The sequence below is a fragment of the Myiozetetes cayanensis genome, unplaced genomic scaffold (assembly GCF_022539395.1).
Source record: "Myiozetetes cayanensis isolate MyiCay16 unplaced genomic scaffold, myiCay2020 scf15, whole genome shotgun sequence".
Lineage (NCBI taxonomy): Eukaryota > Metazoa > Chordata > Aves > Passeriformes > Tyrannidae > Myiozetetes > Myiozetetes cayanensis.
In genome coordinates this window covers 15,371,485-15,390,153 of record NW_026087159.1, presented here as the reverse complement: position 1 = coordinate 15,390,153, position 18,669 = coordinate 15,371,485, and the positions used below count along the sequence as shown (strand labels likewise).

The 18,669-nt window shown below is 59.0% G+C and overlaps 3 protein-coding genes across 5 annotated transcripts; 2 read left to right on the top strand and 1 right to left on the bottom strand.

Moving 5' to 3' along the window:
- Positions 1-1,950: 1,950 nt before the first annotated feature.
- Positions 1,951-6,679, top strand: IGBP1 (immunoglobulin binding protein 1). Of its 2 annotated transcripts, none has more exons than XM_050310755.1 (6): positions 1,951-2,162; positions 2,670-2,969; positions 4,212-4,407; positions 5,143-5,228; positions 5,740-5,852; positions 6,202-6,679. In XM_050310755.1, exons 1-6 carry the CDS (start codon positions 1,975-1,977, stop codon positions 6,345-6,347), a joined length of 1,029 nt encoding a protein of 342 aa, XP_050166712.1. In that variant the 5' UTR covers positions 1,951-1,974; the 3' UTR covers positions 6,348-6,679. The 2 variants fall into 2 exon arrangements, with proteins under 2 accessions (XP_050166712.1, XP_050166711.1); XM_050310754.1 differs by having other exon boundaries at positions 6,199-6,679.
- A 1,311-nt stretch (positions 6,680-7,990) lies between these two features.
- Positions 7,991-12,313, top strand: LOC126637458 (diacylglycerol O-acyltransferase 2-like). Its single transcript, XM_050310739.1, has 8 exons — positions 7,991-8,154; positions 9,676-9,804; positions 9,874-9,981; positions 10,226-10,296; positions 10,391-10,595; positions 11,048-11,222; positions 11,305-11,507; positions 11,648-12,313. The coding sequence occupies exons 1-8, from the start codon at positions 8,115-8,117 to the stop codon at positions 11,800-11,802; spliced, it is 1,086 nt and encodes a 361-aa protein (XP_050166696.1). The 5' UTR covers positions 7,991-8,114; the 3' UTR covers positions 11,803-12,313.
- Positions 12,314-13,143: 830 nt separating this feature from the next.
- On the bottom strand, positions 13,144-18,250 carry P2RY4 (pyrimidinergic receptor P2Y4). Of its 2 annotated transcripts, none has more exons than XM_050310750.1 (2): positions 18,122-18,250; positions 13,144-14,810 (listed from the first exon to the last, which is right to left on the bottom strand). In XM_050310750.1, exon 2 carries the CDS (start codon positions 14,792-14,794, stop codon positions 13,673-13,675), a length of 1,122 nt encoding a protein of 373 aa, XP_050166707.1. In that variant the 5' UTR covers positions 14,795-14,810; positions 18,122-18,250; the 3' UTR covers positions 13,144-13,672. The 2 variants fall into 2 exon arrangements, with proteins under 2 accessions (XP_050166707.1, XP_050166706.1); XM_050310749.1 differs by having other exon boundaries at positions 13,144-16,052; positions 18,122-18,233.
- Positions 18,251-18,669: the final 419 nt, after the last annotated feature.

Here is an 18,669-nt window from a genome sequence, read left to right as displayed (position 1 = left end):
GCACCAGTCAGTGCCACGCTCTGCCAGAGAAACCGGTGCAAGAAAGCTTTTCTTGAGCCTTCTGTCCCTTTTCTTCCACCTCAAACACCTCCAGCTCTGGCAGGGACCCGGATAATGCCGGGCAGTGTCCCCAAAACCGAGAGCATCTGTTTGTGACAGTTGTGGCTTTCCAGCCCTCCAGACACTTCCTGAGGCGGTTCCTTGTCCTCTGCAGGCTGTGACAGGCTGCTGGCACTGCCCTCTGCCCCCCCAGCCCTCCCTGCTAATGTGACGGATCTACCTCCTCCACATTCCTGTCATTAGCCTCTTATCCCCCATGTCTTGTGGCTTTTTGTTTACCCATCCCTCTGGAAATGAGACTCCCCAGAGCCAAATTCTCCCCAGCCACGGCAGGAGCCTTTCCCTCCCTGGTGCTGTGGGCTGGCATGGGGGGATGGCTCGGAGAATGGCTTGTGCAGGGAAGAAAACCATCCTGCCCCATGGAATGTGGTGGGATCCAGACAAAGAGTTTGCTCTGGAAAGGCTCCTCTCCGATATGCTGGACTTTAATTTGGGTTTTAGGGGAGTAACACTGGTGTGAACGTGATCATTTGTTGCTGGTCGTGCTTGTGCAGACAACAAAGTCTGGAGAAAAGTCATTTATTTTCATGAATTCTTGATTTTGCTGCTAAAACACTGACTTATTTATTTTTCCTTTTATTTCCTTATTCATTGAGGGATGCTGCCTAACTCATGCCAGGTGTTCCAGGAGGATTTTCTGAGCAAGGACAACAAGCTGTTGGTAATTGAGTATTTTGGAGTAAGAATGATTCTGTGTTCAGGGACATACAGGGATATTTCTTCCCTGCATTGCAGCTCAGACTGGAATAGGGATCAGGACCTCCACCTGCTTTTCCTTGTGCTCTTCTCAAAGGGAGCTGAGCCAGAAGGAGGAGAAGGCCAGGGATGGGGCTCACCTGTTGATCAAACAGAATCCTGGAATGGTTTGGGTTGGGAGGGACCTTAAGGATCATCCAGTTCCACCCCGTGCTGTGGGCAGGGACACCTCCCACTAGCCCAAGTTGCTCCAAGCCCTGTGTAACCTGTACTGCTGGAAATATTTGGGGGATGTTGCTCTGACCTTTGGGAGGGTTGGTCCCTGCAGTGTCACACCACAAGACACACACATGAGTAAATGCCTGTATTTAAGGAAAAACCCTTCCATCTCTGTTCTCCTTTATTCCTGGGGTGCTCAGCAATGTCATGGTGCTCTGAGGATGACAAACAATGACAGGGGTTGTCCTCTTGGGGATCTTCAGCTGAGGGACAGCGACAGATCACCAGAGGTGAGTAAGAGCCATGAGAGCCGAGGGGGAGCCGGCTGCAGCCCGGGGAGCTTTGGGATGTGGCACTGGCTGGGTGGGGTTTGCAGGGGAAGCAGCCCTCCATCCCTTAGGATCGTGGAATTTGCTCTGGTCCTTAAAGTGCTGTTGACCTTTGGCTCCTGGTGGTTACAGGGCTGATGGGGTGACAAAAGGTTTCCTGGAGCCTTTAACTGACACGTGGGAAGGGGAAGGTGCTGCCTCGAGAGAGGGTTTGCTCTGGTGGTACCTGGAGCATCTCCTGCCGGTGAAGAACAAATGGCTGCGGATTCCTGGCTCCATCCCACCTCTAAAGATTATAGTAATGAATTTTCCCAACTTGTTCCTCACCTCCTGCCCATGCAGGAACCCCTCAGAGACCCAGCCCTGGACACCCCTCCCAGCCGGGTGGTCCCAGGGAGGTGACAGGAGGTGACACAGCGGGCCAGAACCCGGGGGTCGCGGGGGTTCCACGGCCGGGGGGGATCGCGGAGCCCACCGGGCCCGGTGCCCTCAGCCCGACCTGCCCAAGATGGCGGCGCCGCTGTGCCCCTGCCCTGCCCAAGATGGCGGCGGGGCCGGGCGGGGCGCGGAGGGCCCGGAAGGGACGCTGGGCGGGCGGTCCCGGCCCGTGATGGCGGAGGCGGGCGCGGGCGGCCCGCGGCTGGCCGAGCTGCTGGCGGCGGGACGGCGGCTCTGGGAAGAGCTGGAGGCCGGAGCCGAGCCCTCGTCGGGCGCCCCGGCCGTGCAGGACAAGGTGCGGCAGGGCCTGGACGCGCTGCAGCGCGCGGCCGCCATGGTGGCGCAGCTGGAGCTGTTCAGGTGAGCGCAGGACGGGCCGGGGGAGCCGGGGCCGGGCACGGGCGGGACGGGAGCGGGACAGAATCCCAGAGTCATTGTGGGTGAAAAAGCCCTCCAGGATCATCGAGTCCCCCCTGTGCCCCATCCCCACCTTGTCCCCAGCCCAGAGCACTGAGTGCCACGGCCAGGCCTGCCTTGGACACCTCCAGGGCTGGGCACTCCAAACCTCCCTGGGCAGCCCCTGCCAAGGCCTGACCACCCTTTCCAGCAAGGAATTTCCTCCTGATGTCCAACCTGAGCCTCCCCTGGCACAGCCTGAGGCTGTTCCCTCTCCTCCTGTCCCTGTTCCCTGGGAGCAGAGCCCGACCCCCCCCGGCTCCCCCCTCCTGTCAGGGATTGCAGAGCCAGAAGGTCCCCCCTGAGCCTCCTTTTCTCCAGGCTGAGCCCCCCCAGCTCCCTCAGCCGCTCCTGCTGCTCCAGCCCCTTCCCAGCTCCCTTCGCTGGACTCCCCCGTGTCTCCCGTTGCAGTGAGAACGAGGAGCTGGACGAGGTCTCCTCGGCCGACCTGAAGTTCCTGCTGCTGCCCGCGCTGCTGGGGGCGCTGACGCTGAAGCAGGTGGACCTGAGCAGGAGGCAGCAGCACCTGGAGAGCGCCCGGGATCACTTCCTGCGCTTCCTCAAGCTCTGCCGGAGCTACGGCCTGGGGTCGTTCCAGCTGCCTCCCACCGCCCCCGGGGAGGAGGGAGCCGGGAGCCCCCCGGGGAACCCCCCGGGTGCCCAGCCCAGCCTGGTGGCCATGGCCATGAGCAGGAACGCCAAGATCGAGAGGTGGGCTCGGGGCACGGGGAAAGGGCTCTGGGAGAGGGGGGAGCCTCAGGCTGGACAGAGAAGGGGCTGCTTCCATGCCCATTGGAATAACGGGATCACAGAACGTTCATTTTAAGAGAGGCAGCACATTTTTAAATGGTCTGGGTTGTGCACAGGCCGGGGAGGGGAGCATTTGTGTCTTTCTGGGCTTTTGATGAAAAACTGCTCAAAAATTTTTAATTAGCTCTTTAATCATTAATCTCGTAATTAATCCTTTAATCAGTTCTAGCAGCACAAAGCCACCCACCTTGGAATTTTCCTACCAGTGGGTTTATTTGGGCTTGAAAAAGAGGTGTTTGGTGCCTTTGTCTTGCTTTAGGCTGGGACTTTGGCCATGGGCGGCACTGAAAGGTCCAGACTGGGCTGGACCTGCTTAAATTGCACAGATACAAAACTACGATTTTTTTATTGTAACTGGGGAGGGGTTCTTGTTTAGAATGACTCTTTTGTGCTCCTTGTTCTCTCAGCTCCCAAAGGTTTCTAATCCTCGGCTCTTACTGTTCATTCTTCAGGTGACTCAATAACGGAGGGAAGTGGGACACGAGGATTTAGTTTGGAAGTGTATTATATGGGTAGTTCCCCCTTTAATAACTAATTCATGAAAAGGTAAAACAATTTAGCCTAAAAGTTTGTTATGTAGGCAGTTCTTCCCTTTAATAACTAATTCTGAAACAGGTCAAGAAATTCAGAAAGCCAAAATTATATTAAAAAAAAAACCCTGCACACACAAAACCACCTGAGACAGAAGTTGGAAAAGTGATCTCTTCTGCTTTTTAAGTAGCTTCTTGATATTTTTGTGTCATATGCAAACAATTCACAATAGCCATTCCACTGGACTTTCTCAGGGAAGGAGCTGATGAGTTCAAGTCCTGCTTTCTCCAGGAGATTAATGTTTCCAGGCTTGCTTAATTTTACCTGGAAGGGTTTAATTTTCAAGAATTATTAATTGTTTAGGGAACGAATAAAATAATTGAGGCAGCTCTAAATTTAATGTGATTTTGCAGCTACTTTTAATGGACAGGAGGGGCTGGGATTCCAACAGGAGCCACCTCGACCACCACAAAAGCTGTATTTTTATAAGGTTTTCTCTTTTAAGTACCTGAAATGATGTTGAACCTCTTACAAAGGGTGGTAAAGACACTGTGGCTGGGTTGAGATAGAGAAAAATGATTTCATGATCCCACTTTGTTCCCTTTGGGACAGGTACAAGCAGAAGAAGGAGCTGGAGAACAAGTTGGCCTCCATGAGGAGCTTCGTGGAGAGCGGGACAGCAGATGACGACCAGATCCGGGAGTTTTACATCCTGCAGATCCAGAAATGGATCAGCATCAGCCTGGAGGAGCTGGAGAGCATCGACCAGGAGATGGTGATCCTGAAGAGCAGGGATGTGGCCAGACAGGTACGGGATGGACGTGGTGGGGGGAATGGATCCCAGAGGGATCAGTGGCAGAGGAGGAGTTTTATTGTGTGGATTCTCAGTTGAAACTGAGCTCAGTCCCAGCACAGGCTGATGGTTTTTTTTTTTTTTAATTCTGATTTTTGAGTTGGTCCCTGCCCACTCCTGCCACACATTCCACACAGCCCCAGCCTGTGAAGTGCTGGAGCTTGGAGTGTCAGAGCTCAACTGTGCAAAGGGTTTTGCTGGGTTCTGTGGGCCCCTAACTCTGAAGAGCATTTAAATTTATACATTAAAATAAGACCCCTGTGGTGTGTTTCACACCCCCACTCCTGGTCTCAGCGTGTCCAGGTGTCACAGATGGGAATATCGGCCTGTTGGGTCACTTTGGGCACTGCAGGACTTGGCTCCTCCGTAGTGTCCCGTCAGGAATGACGAGCTCAGAACGCTGCACGTTGGGTCCCTGGAGCAGTAATTCCTGCTCTGAGCTGGTTTAGCCCTGTCAGCTCTGCTTTGGTCCAGGCAGGTGCCATAGAGGCATGAGGAGTGATTTGTAGAGGGGCACAGATGAAATTCCTGATTTAAACCGGATTTAGGCCTGGATTGTCCATCTTGGGGCACTGCTCTGAGAGCTGAGGTGTTTCTCTTCTACAAGACCTTTAATAACCCTGGGGTGGGAGGCAGAGAGTGGGACTCTCATCTCCACAGTTGCCTTGTGACTGTTGTTTGCATGTCCAGGCTCCAGCAGCTCCCCGTGGCCCCTCCCGGCCCGTCAGAGTCCCTGTGAGACCTTTCATCCTGACCCGCGACGCTGCCCAGGCCAGGTACGTTGGCTTGGGATTGTTGAACCACACTTTGAGGCAGTGCCCTCACATCAGGCCTGAAATGCTCTTCAAAGTCCAGAAATCCAGTTGTAATCTCTGTGTCTGCACCTTTGTTTGTGGCACCCTGAGATTCTCGCAAGGAATTTCCAACAGTTGAAAATGTGATAGAAATGAGATTTCCTGTCATACTTGGGATACGATTTTCCCTGAGCTTTCCATGTGTCTAGTTCAGTTCTCAGGGGCATCCTGGGGACACCTTCTATCATCTCAGGTTGCTCCAAGCCCAGTCCAGCCTCGCTTTGGACCCTTCCAGGGATGGAGCAGCCACAGCTTCTCTGGGCAACCTGAGCCAGGGCCTCCCCACCCTCCCAGGGGAGACTTTCTCTGGCAGTGGGAAGCCATTGCCCCTTGTCCTGTCCCTCCATCCCTTGTCCAGAGTGCTGTGCCTGTTGTCTGTGTCTGTCATTGTGAGAGATTTAACTCCCTTTTCCTGGCTCTGTGTGTCCTGCAGAGTGTTTGGAGCTGGTTATCCTGGCCTGCCCACCATGACTGTGGATGACTGGTACGAGCAGCGCCGGAGGCAGGGAATTGTATCCGGCCAGAGTGTCCCTCAGAGGGCACCAGGTATGGAGCAAACATGGGAACGGCGGATTTGGGAAGGCTCCTGGGGCGCTGAGTGGACAGGGATGTGTGCAGGGTGTGGAACACCCCCTGACTGAGGAAGAGTCCAAGCTTCATTAGGAAAACAACTGGATTGTCAGACTGTGCTTGGCCTTTTGGGTGGAGCTTGGAGCATCCCGGTCTAGTGGGAGGTGACCTTGCCCATGGCAGGGGGTGGGACTGGATGGGCTTTAAGGTCCCTTCTAACCCAAACCGTTGCATGATTCTAATCCCTGCCTAGACCAGCTCTGGGCTGGGCTTCTCCTTGGAGAGCCTGACCCGGGATCTCTTCCCTGTCCCTCGCCCCCAGCAGGTGTAAGTGATGAAGAGCTGCAGAAGCAGCAGCAGGAGAAAAAAGAGGAGGAGGATGATGAGGAAGCTCTTCAAAAAGCTCGGAGCTGGGATGACTGGAAGGACACACACCCCCGAGGCTACGGCAACCGGCAGAACATGGGCTGAGCAGGGCCTGGATCCTGGGACAAGAACCTGGACAGGAGGGAATACAGTGTACATATGTGGAGCATCCGGGAATCCTGCGGGAGCCGGATGGGAGGAGGACACGTGACCCCTTGCTTTGGTTTGCATTCCATGTCAGGCTGGGTGCACTGGTCGTGCTGGGAGGTGCCCCAGAGCTCGGTGAGGGTCAGGCTCCCTCTGCGCTCCCAGGCGGAGGAAGCCTCGGAGGGGAACTTCACGGCTTTGGAAACTGCTCTTTGTATTGTGGGTGGATGTATTTATTATTGGTTTTTCTCTCTATTTTAAGCAAAATAAACTCTCTTTGTGCTGCCTAATCCCTGCTGTGAAACTCCCTTGCTCTTCATCCCAGGCTCTTCCAGAGCCAGTGAGGGCCAACCCTGGACCCTCTCACGGAGCCCACAGGGATGAAAAAACTGGGACAAGTGGTGCCATATTCCAAGGCAAAGTAGTCAGTGTGCTTTGAAATCTTACAGACCAACCCTGAGGGGGGAAAAGCTTTTCTGGGTCCCTGTGGAGCTGATTTAAATGGCTGCTGACACCAATCCTGGATGAGGGAGGAGAGGGCACACCTGGCTTGCTGTATCTGGCACTGACCTGGCACACGGCGTGTGTTACTCATCAGAGGGGTAAAGAATCACAGCTGGAAGCTCTTTGGGCTGGCACTTGTTCTAAACCTGTTAAAAATATTGGGATGAAAAAGCAAAGAAAGCTTGGCTGGCACTGGGTGTGTCACCTGGAGCGGGCACTGTTAGCTGCATGGTGTTTCCTTACCCTGGGACAGTGGGATTCTCACACAGTTTGGTGTTTTTTCCTTCTACCAGCATGATTTGGACACAGCTGAGGGGCCAGCTGGGCTGCAGGAGAGCTGAGATACTTTCCATGCAGCAATCCTTGCTCCTTGGAACTGATCCACGCCCAGGAAGTGGCAGCTTGCAGTGAGTGTGGTCACACCTTTTTCCCAGGTACTGAATCCCTACAATTCACAGGAGCAGGCTGTGGGGTTTGTGGGTTCCAAATCTCCCAGGAAACATGTTCCTTACTCTTAACACCACAGGCAATCCTATACATGGATTTTCCGTTTCCTGCACTTGGTCTTAGCCAGCAATTCCTGGTGAGCACCTCTGGAGAGGTGGATCCTGAGAAGCAGCTTTAGTGACAGTCCCTGTGGATTCTCACTGTTCCTTTGGCTGTTGGCCTGAAGCTCCACCTCAGTGCTGATTTTGTGCTGCTCTTATTTCCTTATTTTCTCATTTTCCCCCACACCCTGTCCAGGCAGTGCTGCAGGCAGGGATGGAGGAGGAAGGAGCGGTGCTGGCTGCTGTCCTGTGGCTGCATTCCCGTTGTGCGGAGCGGGAGCTTCGGGATGACGTTTTTGGGTGGCCCTGGGGGGTTCACACTGTCCAAGCATGACGGTGTTTGTGAAATCCCCAAACCGTGGCCGGTGCCATTCCCAGGGGGATGCAGCCCCCACGGAACCCCCACTGGCACCGGCAGTGCGGCCTTTCCAAGGAGCACCGAGCACCTGGCACAGAGCAGCTCCTCACCCTCAGTGTGCCCCCACACCTTCCCGAGGACCCCCAGCTCCTGTCCCTGCTCCAAACCCAGGGCTGGAGCAGGTCCCTCCCCTGGGCAGCGACAGGTGGACCCTGGGTCAGGTGGTTAAAGCCTCTGGACACACAGCCCAGCGCCCTCTGCGATTTCCAAACTCACCTTTCAACCTGCCGAGCCTGGTGCGGAGCTCCTGCCACCATGAAAACCATCATCGCGGCCTGCTCCCAAAATCTTAGTGGTGAGACATTCCCAAAGGGGGCTGGGATGGGCTCCGATGCTCCAGCAACGCCAGGAGCTCGTTGTTGCTGTTGTGTGCTTGCTTTGGAGTGCTGAGGGGAAAGGGAGGTGTTGGGAGAGATTTGGGGATAACTCCAGAGGAAAACACAGAGTTGCTCAACAGGAATGGAATTTCTGACAATGCGTTTGGGAATGTCACTCTCACAAGAATCTCCAGAGCGCTGCAAATTCCAAATGTTGGGGTTTGCAGAGGCTCCCATTGTTGCAGACGGGAACGGCAGCAGAACCGTGGGGGTTCTCTGTGTCTGTGGTCTGGATGTTCATGGAGTTCTTGGGATGGGAGCTAGGAAAAGGAACTGAAAACCACTGCTTGGTGGGCACAAGGTTGCTGGAAGAGCTCTGGGCAAAAAACAGGCTTTGGAAAGCTGCGAATGGCAGGGCTGTGTGGGCTTTTGGGGATGTGGGATGGGTGGAAGGGATCTCTCAGAGCCTGCCATGCTGCTTGGGAGAAATGCACAACAATTCCTCAATGCTGGAGATGGCTCCAGTGTTTCATTTATTTCAGTCGTCCCATTCCTGGTTTGGGTTGAGCCAGGAAGAGTTGAACCTCCACCAGCTTCCTGAACTAAGGTCTGATGGTTCTCCTAACCTGAGGGACCCTGGTCTGGGGAGCCACAGGGACAGGGCTGTTCCTTTCTCACCCTGAGCATCCCTCTGGCCAACACGCAGATTTTGGGTTGTTTTCCCAAGAAAACCCGGCTCTGGTGGCACTCAGGGTATCCCTGTGTGGTGGCTGTGCTGGTGGTCTCGGCCATGGTGGACCTTTGGCCGGGAGCGGCGCTGGCAGAGCCAGCGCCTCGGGCCCATTTTGGGAGGAGGGACGGGGCAGTGTGTGGAGTTTGGATCCTGGCACCCGGCCTGGGATGGTTAATGGTTCACCAAGGTCATCCAGAGGGAAGGGGCCGAGGGGGAGCGGAGCAGCAGCGGCTCCGGAGTGTCCCGGGCTGTGGGGACGGCTGAGGGACGGCCACCCTCATCCACCCAGCTCGGCCCAGCCGCTGTCCTTGGCACCTGCTGGGGGGTGGTGCCTCCCTTGCTGTGCCAGCTGAGAAATCCCCAGATCCTCTGTGAGCCTGAGCACGCCAAGGAGGGCATGGGAAAGGTCCCAGCCCTTGGGAAGTCGGCACGGAGCGGGATGTGCTGCTGCACTCGGCTCTGCTGGTGCATGGCGTGTCTGGGGTTGTGGGCCTCACCCTGGCATCTTCCCCCTGCTCTGTGCCCAGAGCACCCTGGTTGCCCAGGGCCGCCTCCTGGCATGGTCCAGAGCTCTCTGGGGATGGCATCCCCCATCCCACCCCACCACATCCCATCCCTCCTCACCCAACTGCTCACCCTTCCCATCCCACCTCCTGCCTCGCCCCGTACCCCAGCCCTGGCACCCCTGGGTGCTCCTGCCAGCCCAGTGGGCCAGGCTGTGCTCAAGCCGTGCTGTTTTGGGCTGGGGCCGTGTCCCCCTCCACAGGGAGCCGTGCCAGCGTCCAGGCCGCCCTGCGCACGCTGCTGGCCGTGCCCTGGCCCTCCCAGCGGGACGTCCGCTCCGCGCTCCAGCTCCTCGCCGTCCTGCAGTGGGTGCTCAGCTTCCTGCTGCTGGGTGAGTAGGGGGCTGCGGGGGGCCCTGGGGGTGGGCACACACCCGCTCACCCCCTGCCCGGCCCCGCAGGAACCGTCAGCCTCGTGGTGCTCATCTACCTGCTGTTCACCAGCTTCTGGCTCATCCCTGCGCTCTACCTGGCCTGGATCATCTTCGACTGGAACACGCCGGAGAGAGGTGGGGATGGGAACATCCCTCTTCCTCCAGCTTTGCAGCAGGACGGGGGGTGGGGTCCTTTCTTCCTCTGGGTCCCTCACAGCCCATGGGGAGAACCCCGTCCCACCTGCCCCTTCCCTCCACTCCCACACCATCGGCACCGTGGTGGGAACAGGGATGCAGCAGGTCCAGGGGAGTGTTTCCCATGGATCCCGCTGCCAGGCGGCGTGGGTGTCATGTGCTGTGGTCCCTCCCTGGATTACAGGTGGCAGGAGGCTGCCGTGCCTGCGGCGATGGACCGTGTGGAAGCACTTTCGGGATTATTTCCCGGTGAAGGTACAGTGCCAGGACAGGAGATTCCTGCAGGTGCTGGGGGTGGGACCACCCAAAAGGAGGTGCCATGTCCCTGTGACCCCTCTCGTCCCCACAGCTGGTGAAGACCCACGATCTGTCCCCCAGACACAACTACATCATCGGCTCCCACCCCCACGGCATCCTCTGCGTCGGTGCCTTCTGCAACTTCATCACGGGCTCCACGGGCTTCGAGGAGATGTTCCCGGGAATCCACTCCTTCCTCACCACCCTGGCTGGCAACTTCCGCCTGCCCCTTTTCCGGGAGTACCTGATGAGTGGGGGTGAGCAGCCCCTGCCCAGCTCTGCCTGATCCCTCCGAGGGAAACACAGGAGCGATGGTGCTCCCAGGAGCAGCAGGGCAGGGATGTGCTCTGCCTGAGCTGCACCTTCACCTCGCCTGAACCCTGCCTGCACCTTGCGTGCACCCAACACACACCCTGCCTGCACCTTGCCTGCACCCTGCCTGTGTCCTGCCTGCACCCTGCCTGTGTCCTGCCCACACCCTGTCTATGCTGTCTACACCCTGTCTGCACCCCTGCCTGCACTCCACCTACACCCTGCCTGCACCCTGCGTGCACTCCACCTACACTCTGCCTGCACCCTGCCTGCACCAGGGGGTGCCCTTGCGCTGTCCCTGCCCTGGTCCCACCAGGTGTGATCCCTCGTGGTGTCCCGGTGCTGTCCCCACCCCTGGCGGGCAGTCCCACAGCTCGGGTGCCCGTTCCCGCCGCAGGGCTGTTCCCGGTGACCCGCCGTGCCATCGGGTACCTGCTGTCCCAGAACGGCACCGGCAACGCGGTGGCCATCGTCATCGGCGGCGCGGCCGAGTCGCTGTCCTGCCGGCCCGGCGTCACCACACTCATCCTCCGCAACCGCAAGGGCTTCGTGCGCATGGCCCTGCGCCACGGGTGGGTCACGGGCGGGGCACAGGCACGGCCACCTCTGCGTGGCCCTGGGGCCCTGGCACCCCTCACCGTGTCCCCTCCACAGGGCCTTCCTCGTCCCCTCCTTCTCCTTTGGGGAGAACGACCTGTTCCGCCAGGTGGTGTTTGAGGAGGGCAGCTGGATGAGGAGCATCCAGCAGCGCTTCCAGAAGATGATGGGCTTCGCTCCCTGCGTCTTCTACGGCCGCGGCCTCACCTCCAGCCGCTCCCGGGGCTTCCTGCCCTACGCCAGACCCATCACCACCGTGGGTGAGCAGCTGGGGGGACCCCAGAAGGTGGGGCAGAGCAGGGATGTTGCCCCTCTGGAAGGCACCGCTCGGGCCGTGTCCCCATGAGCCCAGCATGTCCCCAGGCCATCGGTCTGACCCCGACCTGTCCCCTGCTGGCAGTGGGGGAGCCGCTGACGGTGCCCAAGGTGCAGAACCCGAGCCGGGAGCTGGTGGACACGTACCACGAGATGTACATCCAGGCCCTGCTCAAGCTCTTCAACGACAACAAGACCAAGTACGGGCTGTCTGAGACGGACGAGCTGCACATCCTCTGAGCCCCCCCGGCCCCGGCGGCCCCAGCCCGGCTCCCCAGGGCGGGGATTTCAGCCGGCCTGGCACGGGGGACACACGGGGCACAGTCCCCACCCCAGCCCTCCGCTCCTCTGCCCCAAAAACCTGAGTGGGAGGTGGGAGGAGAGGAGGAAGCCAGGGGGAGATTGGGAAAGGATCCCCCTTGGAAGGGGTTTGGAGGGGTTGCAGGTGACACAGCTGTCCCCTGGGAGGGGCTGGGGTGAGGCTGAGGACCAGTGATGGGTACACTCCCCCAGATAACCAGGTCACCACGAGCTGAGGGAGGGGGTGCCATGGGAGGAGAAATCAAGTAGGATCTTTGGGGTGGCATCCTGATGGTGAGTGGGACCAGCCTTGGGGAACATCCCACCCTGGGTTTGAGTGGGGACACTCCTAGACTTGGGGACCTGTGGAACTGGCCTCAGCCAGGACCATGTGGTCTCAGATGAGCCTTTTCAGATGCCTCTGTCCCCAATACAGGTTTCCAACTCCCCACCCCTGTCTGTGTGTGTTCTGGGGGTCAGGACGGGCAGGACTGGGACACACCCATACATTCCCCATGTGGGTGGACCTGCCATCCCCTGTGTCCCTCTGGGGAAGGTCCATCTCCAGCTGGGGCTGTTCTTGGCAGGGCCCCTTGCACTGCTCAGGTGCAACCAAGCCACTCCCAGTGCACCTGAGCCACGTTGGATATAATGGGAGGAGAGGGGCAGCAGCTGCTCTTCCTGGGGTAACTGGGCTCAGGAGGGGGAATCTCCTGCTCGCTCTGCTCTCGGCTCAGTGGTGAGTGAGGGGCTCTCTGGGCACCACTACTGGTAGGATGGGGACACAGGGCTGGGGTGTGCCATCCTTGGGGCCCTTTCCTTCCCCTGGGCAGCTCCTGGTGGGGTGTAGCTTGTGTGACCAGTGCCCTGGCAGAGGTGACACCTCGATGATGCTCTGGGTGTCCCTTCCCAAGGTGTGTGCTGACAGGAGTTGTGGGGCTCTATGGGGATGGCCCCTCCTGGGGCTCCCCACGGTAGGGACAGCCCTGTCCCTGTCCCATCCCTGCCAGGCTGGCATGGGAGAGTCAACAGTGCTGATACCAATCTTGGTCTGCTCCTCTGCGCAGGCACTTGGTCAAACAAAAGGGCTGGGTAAACATTTGAGGAGCAAACACCCATAAAGGCACATTCCCCAGAGCCTCCCCGTCAGCAGGGGTGGCAGCAGCTCATCGCTCCGGGCCTGCCCCAGCACTGGTGTCCTGGTGGAGGTGGCTTTTCCCTGGGGTGAGGGTGGGTATCTCCTTCCTCTTCCCTGCGCTGCAGGGAGAAACAGGCAGGAGCAAAGGGGAAGGGGCTTTATTGGGGGGTGGCAGGCAGCAAGTGCTGCAAGTGCCCCATGTCACATCTCTCCTCGTCTGCCAAGGCCAGTGGGGTGACAGAGACGTCTCTGAGAACCAGGCAGGGAGGACCCCAGCGTGGGCTCTGTCCCCTGGTTCAGTCTGTTCCCCATACGAGCAGTCTGGAAGGGCAGTGCCTGCCCAGGGAAGGACCAGTGTCCCTTCTCTTTAGTGACCTGTCACCCCCCTTGTGTCCCCAGGAGCGCCCTGGGAGGGGACACCAGCCTGCTTCCCCCAGACAGCCTCCTCAGTGTCCTTCCCATTCCCAGGCGTGCTCTCCTGCCCCAACCAGCACCAGCACCCTCCTTGCAGAGCATCCCAGGGCAGGGCTGGCACTGTCCCTGTGGCCTCCAGCCCTCAGCCCTGCAGAGGCTGGGCAGGGGCAGGGCAGGTCTGGGGGTGCCCACATGGAGCCCGGAGGGGCTGCAGCTCCTGGAGCCCAGGGATGAGGTTATGGGACCCCCTTGGGCCCCTCAGCACCCGCCCCCGCTCCGCGCTGTCCCTGTGCCTCGGGTGGCACTGGCCACGTGGCTGCTGTCCCTGAGGGTGTCCGTGTAGGGTGACACCAGGGCCAGGCTGCAGGTGGGCACGGGCCGGAGCCGGTGGGCGGCCCCCCGGCGCAGCCCCCGGTACTTGTCCCCGGCCAGGAAGTACAGGATGGGGTCGAGGCAGCTGTTGATGCTGGCCAGGGGCCGCGTGATCTTGTAGGTGAAGTTGATGATGTTGAGGGTCCGGCAGTCGGCTTGGAAGTAGCGGGAGGTGTAGTAGAGGGTGCGGGTGATGTGGAAGGGCACGAAGCAGATGGCAAAGACAGCGAGCACGATGACGATCATCTTGACGGAGCGTTTCTTGTAGGAGGGCATCTGTGGGCTGGGGCTGGAGAAGCTGGACTTGCAGAGCTGCTTGGCCATCAGGCAGTAGCACAGCACGATGACCAGGAAGGGGAGCCCGAAGAGCAGGGCCATGACAGAGGAGCTGTAGTGCACGTAATGGTCGAACTCCTCGGGCTTGGTGGTGTCGTGGCACAGGGTGGTGTTGCCCTTGGAGCTGGTGGTGACGAAGATGAGGTTGGGGATGAGGCAGACGGTGACGACGAGCCAGGCACCCACGCAGATGATGCGGGCGTGCTTGGTCTTCACCCACTTGAGGGAGCGGATGGGGTGGCAGATGCCCACGTAGCGGTGGACGCTGATGCAGGTGAGGAAGAGGATGCTGCTGTAGAGGTTGGCGTAGAACAGGAACCGCACGATCTTACAGAGCCATTTCCCGAAGGGCCAGTTGTTGCGGTCGGCATAATAATAGACCAGGGTGGGGAGGGAGAGGACGTAGAGCGTGTCAGACACGGCCAGGTTGACCATATAGGTGGTGGTGGCGTTCCAGGGCCTCATCCTGGAGATGAACATCCACAGGGCCCAAGAGTTGAGGGGCAGCCCCACCACAAAGACAATGCTGTAGGAGAGGGGCAGCAGGATGAACTTGAACTCCTCGTTGAAGACACACTTTGCCTCGGCCACCTCAGTGGTGTTCCCCCCCAGCCAGGGAGCCGGCGTCGGTGTCCACAGGGCAACTGGGAATGTCCTCCCCGCAGTGGCCATGTTCTCCGAGCCAGATCTGGGGGAGCAGTTAATAAAAGCACATTAGTCGCCGATCCCGACCATTGTCAGGCACAAAGCGTGGAAAGGAGCCAAAGATGCCAGATTTTGCCCCCCTCCAGGAGCTTCGGCCACTTTGATGGTCCTCTGGTTTTTCTCAGCTCGCACCCTGGGGGCCTGGGGGGGGGAGCCTGGGCAAGCCCTCCCTCCGCAGCCCCCGCAATGACACCCCTTGATGAGCCCCCTGAGCGGCGCAGGGACGGGAGCGGGAGCGTGCCGGGCACAGAGGGCCGCGCCGGCCCCGCCGGGCAGCAGCCCCACGGCGCGGCGAACAATGAGACCTTGATGAGCAACAGCAGCCCCGGCAGGGCCAGCGCAGCCGCTTGGAAGCTGCCTCAGCCTAATTGGCACCATCCTGACAATGCTGCCGCTCCCAGAGGGCTCCTTGACAGAAGAAAGGCGGGAGGAGAAGAAAGGCTTGTCTGGGGGAATGTTGTGGCCCAGAGGAATCCTGGGGGGGTTGGTAAAGGAGCCTTTGGGAGAGTGTCCCCGGATGGTGAGGGGCCTCGGCTGCCGGGCATTCTCCGTGGAGAGGGATGAGCTCAGCCCCGCAGAGAGGAGCTGCACTGGGGCCGGGTCCCAGCTCAAGGCGGTGCAAGTTAACAAGGCAGGACATTTCCTCCTGCACTGTGTTAGGATCAGACGCTGGATCTGCATCCTCCTGGGAAATCAGTGTGAGCACAAGCGGTCAAAGGATCATGTTCACTTCTTGGATGTCTGAAGTTCAGAGCCCTCTTCTCTGTGGTGTCCAGCAAAGGACCAGGGAAGGCTGCTGGCACCTTGACCCCTCTGCACCCACCACCATCCCTGATGAAATGATTCCTCCAACAAGGATGGATGCTCGGATGAGTAACTTGGGAACAGGAGCATCTGCTGTGCTGCAGTTGGAGACAAGGGTGTAGCCAAAACCACATCTGATGGAGGGAATGATGGTGCATCTCCAGGTTCTGCTGGCCAGAGTTCACCCAGGAGGTGCTGGGCACCAGGACAGGGGAGGACTCAGGGTGACAATGGACATTAACCAGGTGCTGGTGGTACAGGGTGGAAGGACGTGTCCTGTCATGCTCCTTCATCCCTTGGCTCTCTCGTCATCCCGCTCCTGTTGACCCCTTGCCTTCGCCATGAGGATGTGCAGGAGTGTCCCGTAGGGCGTATCCATGGGATCAACCGGGTGCTCCATCCTGTCCCTGCCACACCTGGCCTGGAGAGACAGCGCAGGTGTGCAGAGATGCTCGTAAATGACTCAGCAGGCAGATGGGCAGGGGTGGTCATGGCCTCTCCGGCCACGCTGCGCGGGCTCTGTTTGAGTTGCGGGCTGGGACTGGCCCTCTGGCTGGGCCGAGCTCAAACTCCCCGTGGTTCCCATCCCCCGGCAGCACCGCGGGAAGATCCTGCCTTTATTACCGGGACAAGTTCAGAGAGCAACAGGCAGGTCCTGATCAAACATTAACAATGGGAAGACCTTGGTTTGTTTTCCCAGAACCAGGAGTGGGAACAGCTGGTGGGAAACGCTGAGCCCCTGAGCGCAGTGCCAGTGGGGTGCCATGGGGTGCTGGGCTGGTCCCAGCCCAGAGTGACATGAGCTGTGACACTGCTGAGGACATGAGGGACCAGGAGATTTGTCTTCCTTTTCCAGCCTCTGAGTGCAAGTGAGCACAAAGCCTCGAGCCCGACCAGAGGGGAGGTGCTGCAGGGTTCAGTGCCCAAAGTCAGTGTCCGTGACCCAGGTCACCAGACAAAGAAAATATGAAGAAGACAGTAAATAAAAGTTAATAACCTGGTGCGGGAAATGCATAAGGAAATATCCTGAGCAGCTGTGGGGTGCTGGCTGCTCGGAGGAGAGCACAGGAACCCGGATTCTGGAAGATGATACAGCCCGAGGACGGTCAGCAGCAGGATTTAACCATTCCAAAGCACATTCCTTTGAGGATAACCACCAAGAAACAGAAATGCAGTAGAAGATGACATTTGGCAAGTTATATCTCAAGAGGTTTCCTGCGTCCTCATCTTAGTCACAACCAAAATCAGTGCTTTAAATTACTGATTCACATCAGTCCAGCCCGAGGACACGTCACCACCAGCCCCGATCCTGCTCCTCACTGACACTCCCAGAAAGGCTCTCCCTGGCCAAGGCCTCTCCAGTGTGAGCTTTAGAGGAGGGATCAAGGTGTGAGCCAAGAGATGGGGCTGCATGTTGGAGCAGGGGCTGGAAGGCACTGCAGGGAAAGGACATGGAACTGAGGAGAGGGAAGGTGCTGCAGGAAGGGGAGATGGAGCCAAGGAGATGGAATATGCTGCAAGGAAAGGCCACAGATCTGTGGAGGTGATGCCCCCTCCTGCCCTGCCCATTTTGTAGATGCATAAGGGCTGCAATCCTGGGGATCCCCTGAATTCCTTGCCTGGAGGGGTTGTGGGGGCATTGGAAAGGCACCAATGAAATGAATGAGGGGGGCAGCACTGCAGGCAGGCTGGGCCCTGGAGCCAAAGTCGTTGGGACAGGATGGGGATCTGGTGTTGGGGATCTGGAGTAGGAGCAGGAGCTCGGAGAGGGAAGGCAAGAGTGGATTTCAGAGAAGCCACCAAGGATTGGGTGAGCCTGGGACCAGCTGTTGCTGGAGCATGGGAAAAACAGGGCTTTTCTTCTCGCCTAAGCTCTTGGAAATTGCAAAACAAGGGGAAATTGTGCAAAACATCCTGCAGAAGGACCCTTGTCCCTAATCGCCACGTGGTTCGTGCAGCCAAAGCCCCGGCACAAGGGGACATGACCTAATTCCAGTCCTTCCCTTTGCCTGGAAGAGCAGCCAAAGCACGATCTGCTGGCACTGCTGGGCACTGGGGACCCTTTCCTTGCTACCCACCACAGCCCGAGGTGACCCCTGCTCAGGGCAGGGGTGGGAGGGGGTGAGGGGTTCCTTCCCCCCTTGGGTGGGCTGTCCCTGTCTCCCAGGAGCCCACGGTGTCAGGCTGAGCCAAGACAGCCTCAGGACAGCTTCCCCTGTGAGGAGACAGCGATTTGGGGGATGGAGAGGAGGATGAAGGAGAGGATGTGGCCATGCTGGGAAGGATGAAGGCCCTCAGTGACAGAGGGAGGTGGTGCTTTAGGGAGGAGAATGTACGGAGGGATTTGGGGATGGTGGAGGGGTAGAGAGAACTGGCTGACTCCCACCCCACACCCATCCAGCCCTGGGGATCCCATCCCTGCCCCTCAGCCCCAAATCCTGTGGATTGTGTGGCCATAGCAGGGCCATCCCAGCTGCTGTCCCGGCTCACCTGCAGACACGGGTGGCTCTCAGGAGTGGGGATCCCCCGGGGAGCGCCTGCTCCCCACGGGGCAGGAGGCCATGGCGAGGGGCTGCAGGCTGCCCTGTGCCGTGCCGTGCCGTGCTGTGCCCGCTCCTGCTCTCCCACGGCTGGGAGCAAAGTGCCCAGGAAAGGCAGGGCTGGAGGCGGGCAGAGGCGGAGGCAGGAGCAGGAGCTGCCCCAGGGCTCGGCCCCACCGCACTCCCACCCCTCCATCATCCTCGCAGGTTTTGGGCCACCTGCAGCTCCTGCAGCAGCCCCCGGGCATGGGGGGTGTGGGCCTCTCCCATGGGGACCATGGCCCCCTGCCCATGGGGCCAGGGCCCCTCACTCATGGGGACCATGGTCCCTCTACCACAAAGGCCACAGCCCCTCATCCGTGGGGACCGTGTCCCCTCACCCATGGGGACCACAGCCCCTCACTCATGGGGACCATGAGTCCCTCAACCACGAGGGCCATAGCCCTTCACCAGTGGGTTGCATCCCCCCGCCCATGGGAACCAGCCCCTCGCCCACCC

Bases quoted from the DNA above. Each gene is read 5' to 3' on its own strand.
- IGBP1 (XM_050310754.1), top strand. From the start codon at position 1,975: ATGGCGGAGGCGGGCGCGGGCGGCCCGCGGCTGGCCGAGCTGCTGGCG. The intron at 2,163-2,669 runs GTGAGCGCAGGA...CTCCCGTTGCAG, and splicing joins GCGCAGCTGGAGCTGTTCAG to TGAGAACGAGGAGCTGGACG. The intron at 2,970-4,211 runs GTGGGCTCGGGG...CCTTTGGGACAG, and splicing joins AGGAACGCCAAGATCGAGAG to GTACAAGCAGAAGAAGGAGC.
- LOC126637458 (XM_050310739.1), top strand. From the start codon at position 8,115: ATGAAAACCATCATCGCGGCCTGCTCCCAAAATCTTAGTG. The intron at 9,805-9,873 runs GTGAGTAGGGGG...CCGGCCCCGCAG, and splicing joins GCTCAGCTTCCTGCTGCTGG to GAACCGTCAGCCTCGTGGTG. The intron at 11,223-11,304 runs GTGGGTCACGGG...TCCCCTCCACAG, and splicing joins CGCATGGCCCTGCGCCACGG to GGCCTTCCTCGTCCCCTCCT.
- P2RY4 (XM_050310750.1), bottom strand. From the start codon at position 14,794: ATGGCCACTGCGGGGAGGACATTCCCAGTTGCCCTGTGGACACCGACG.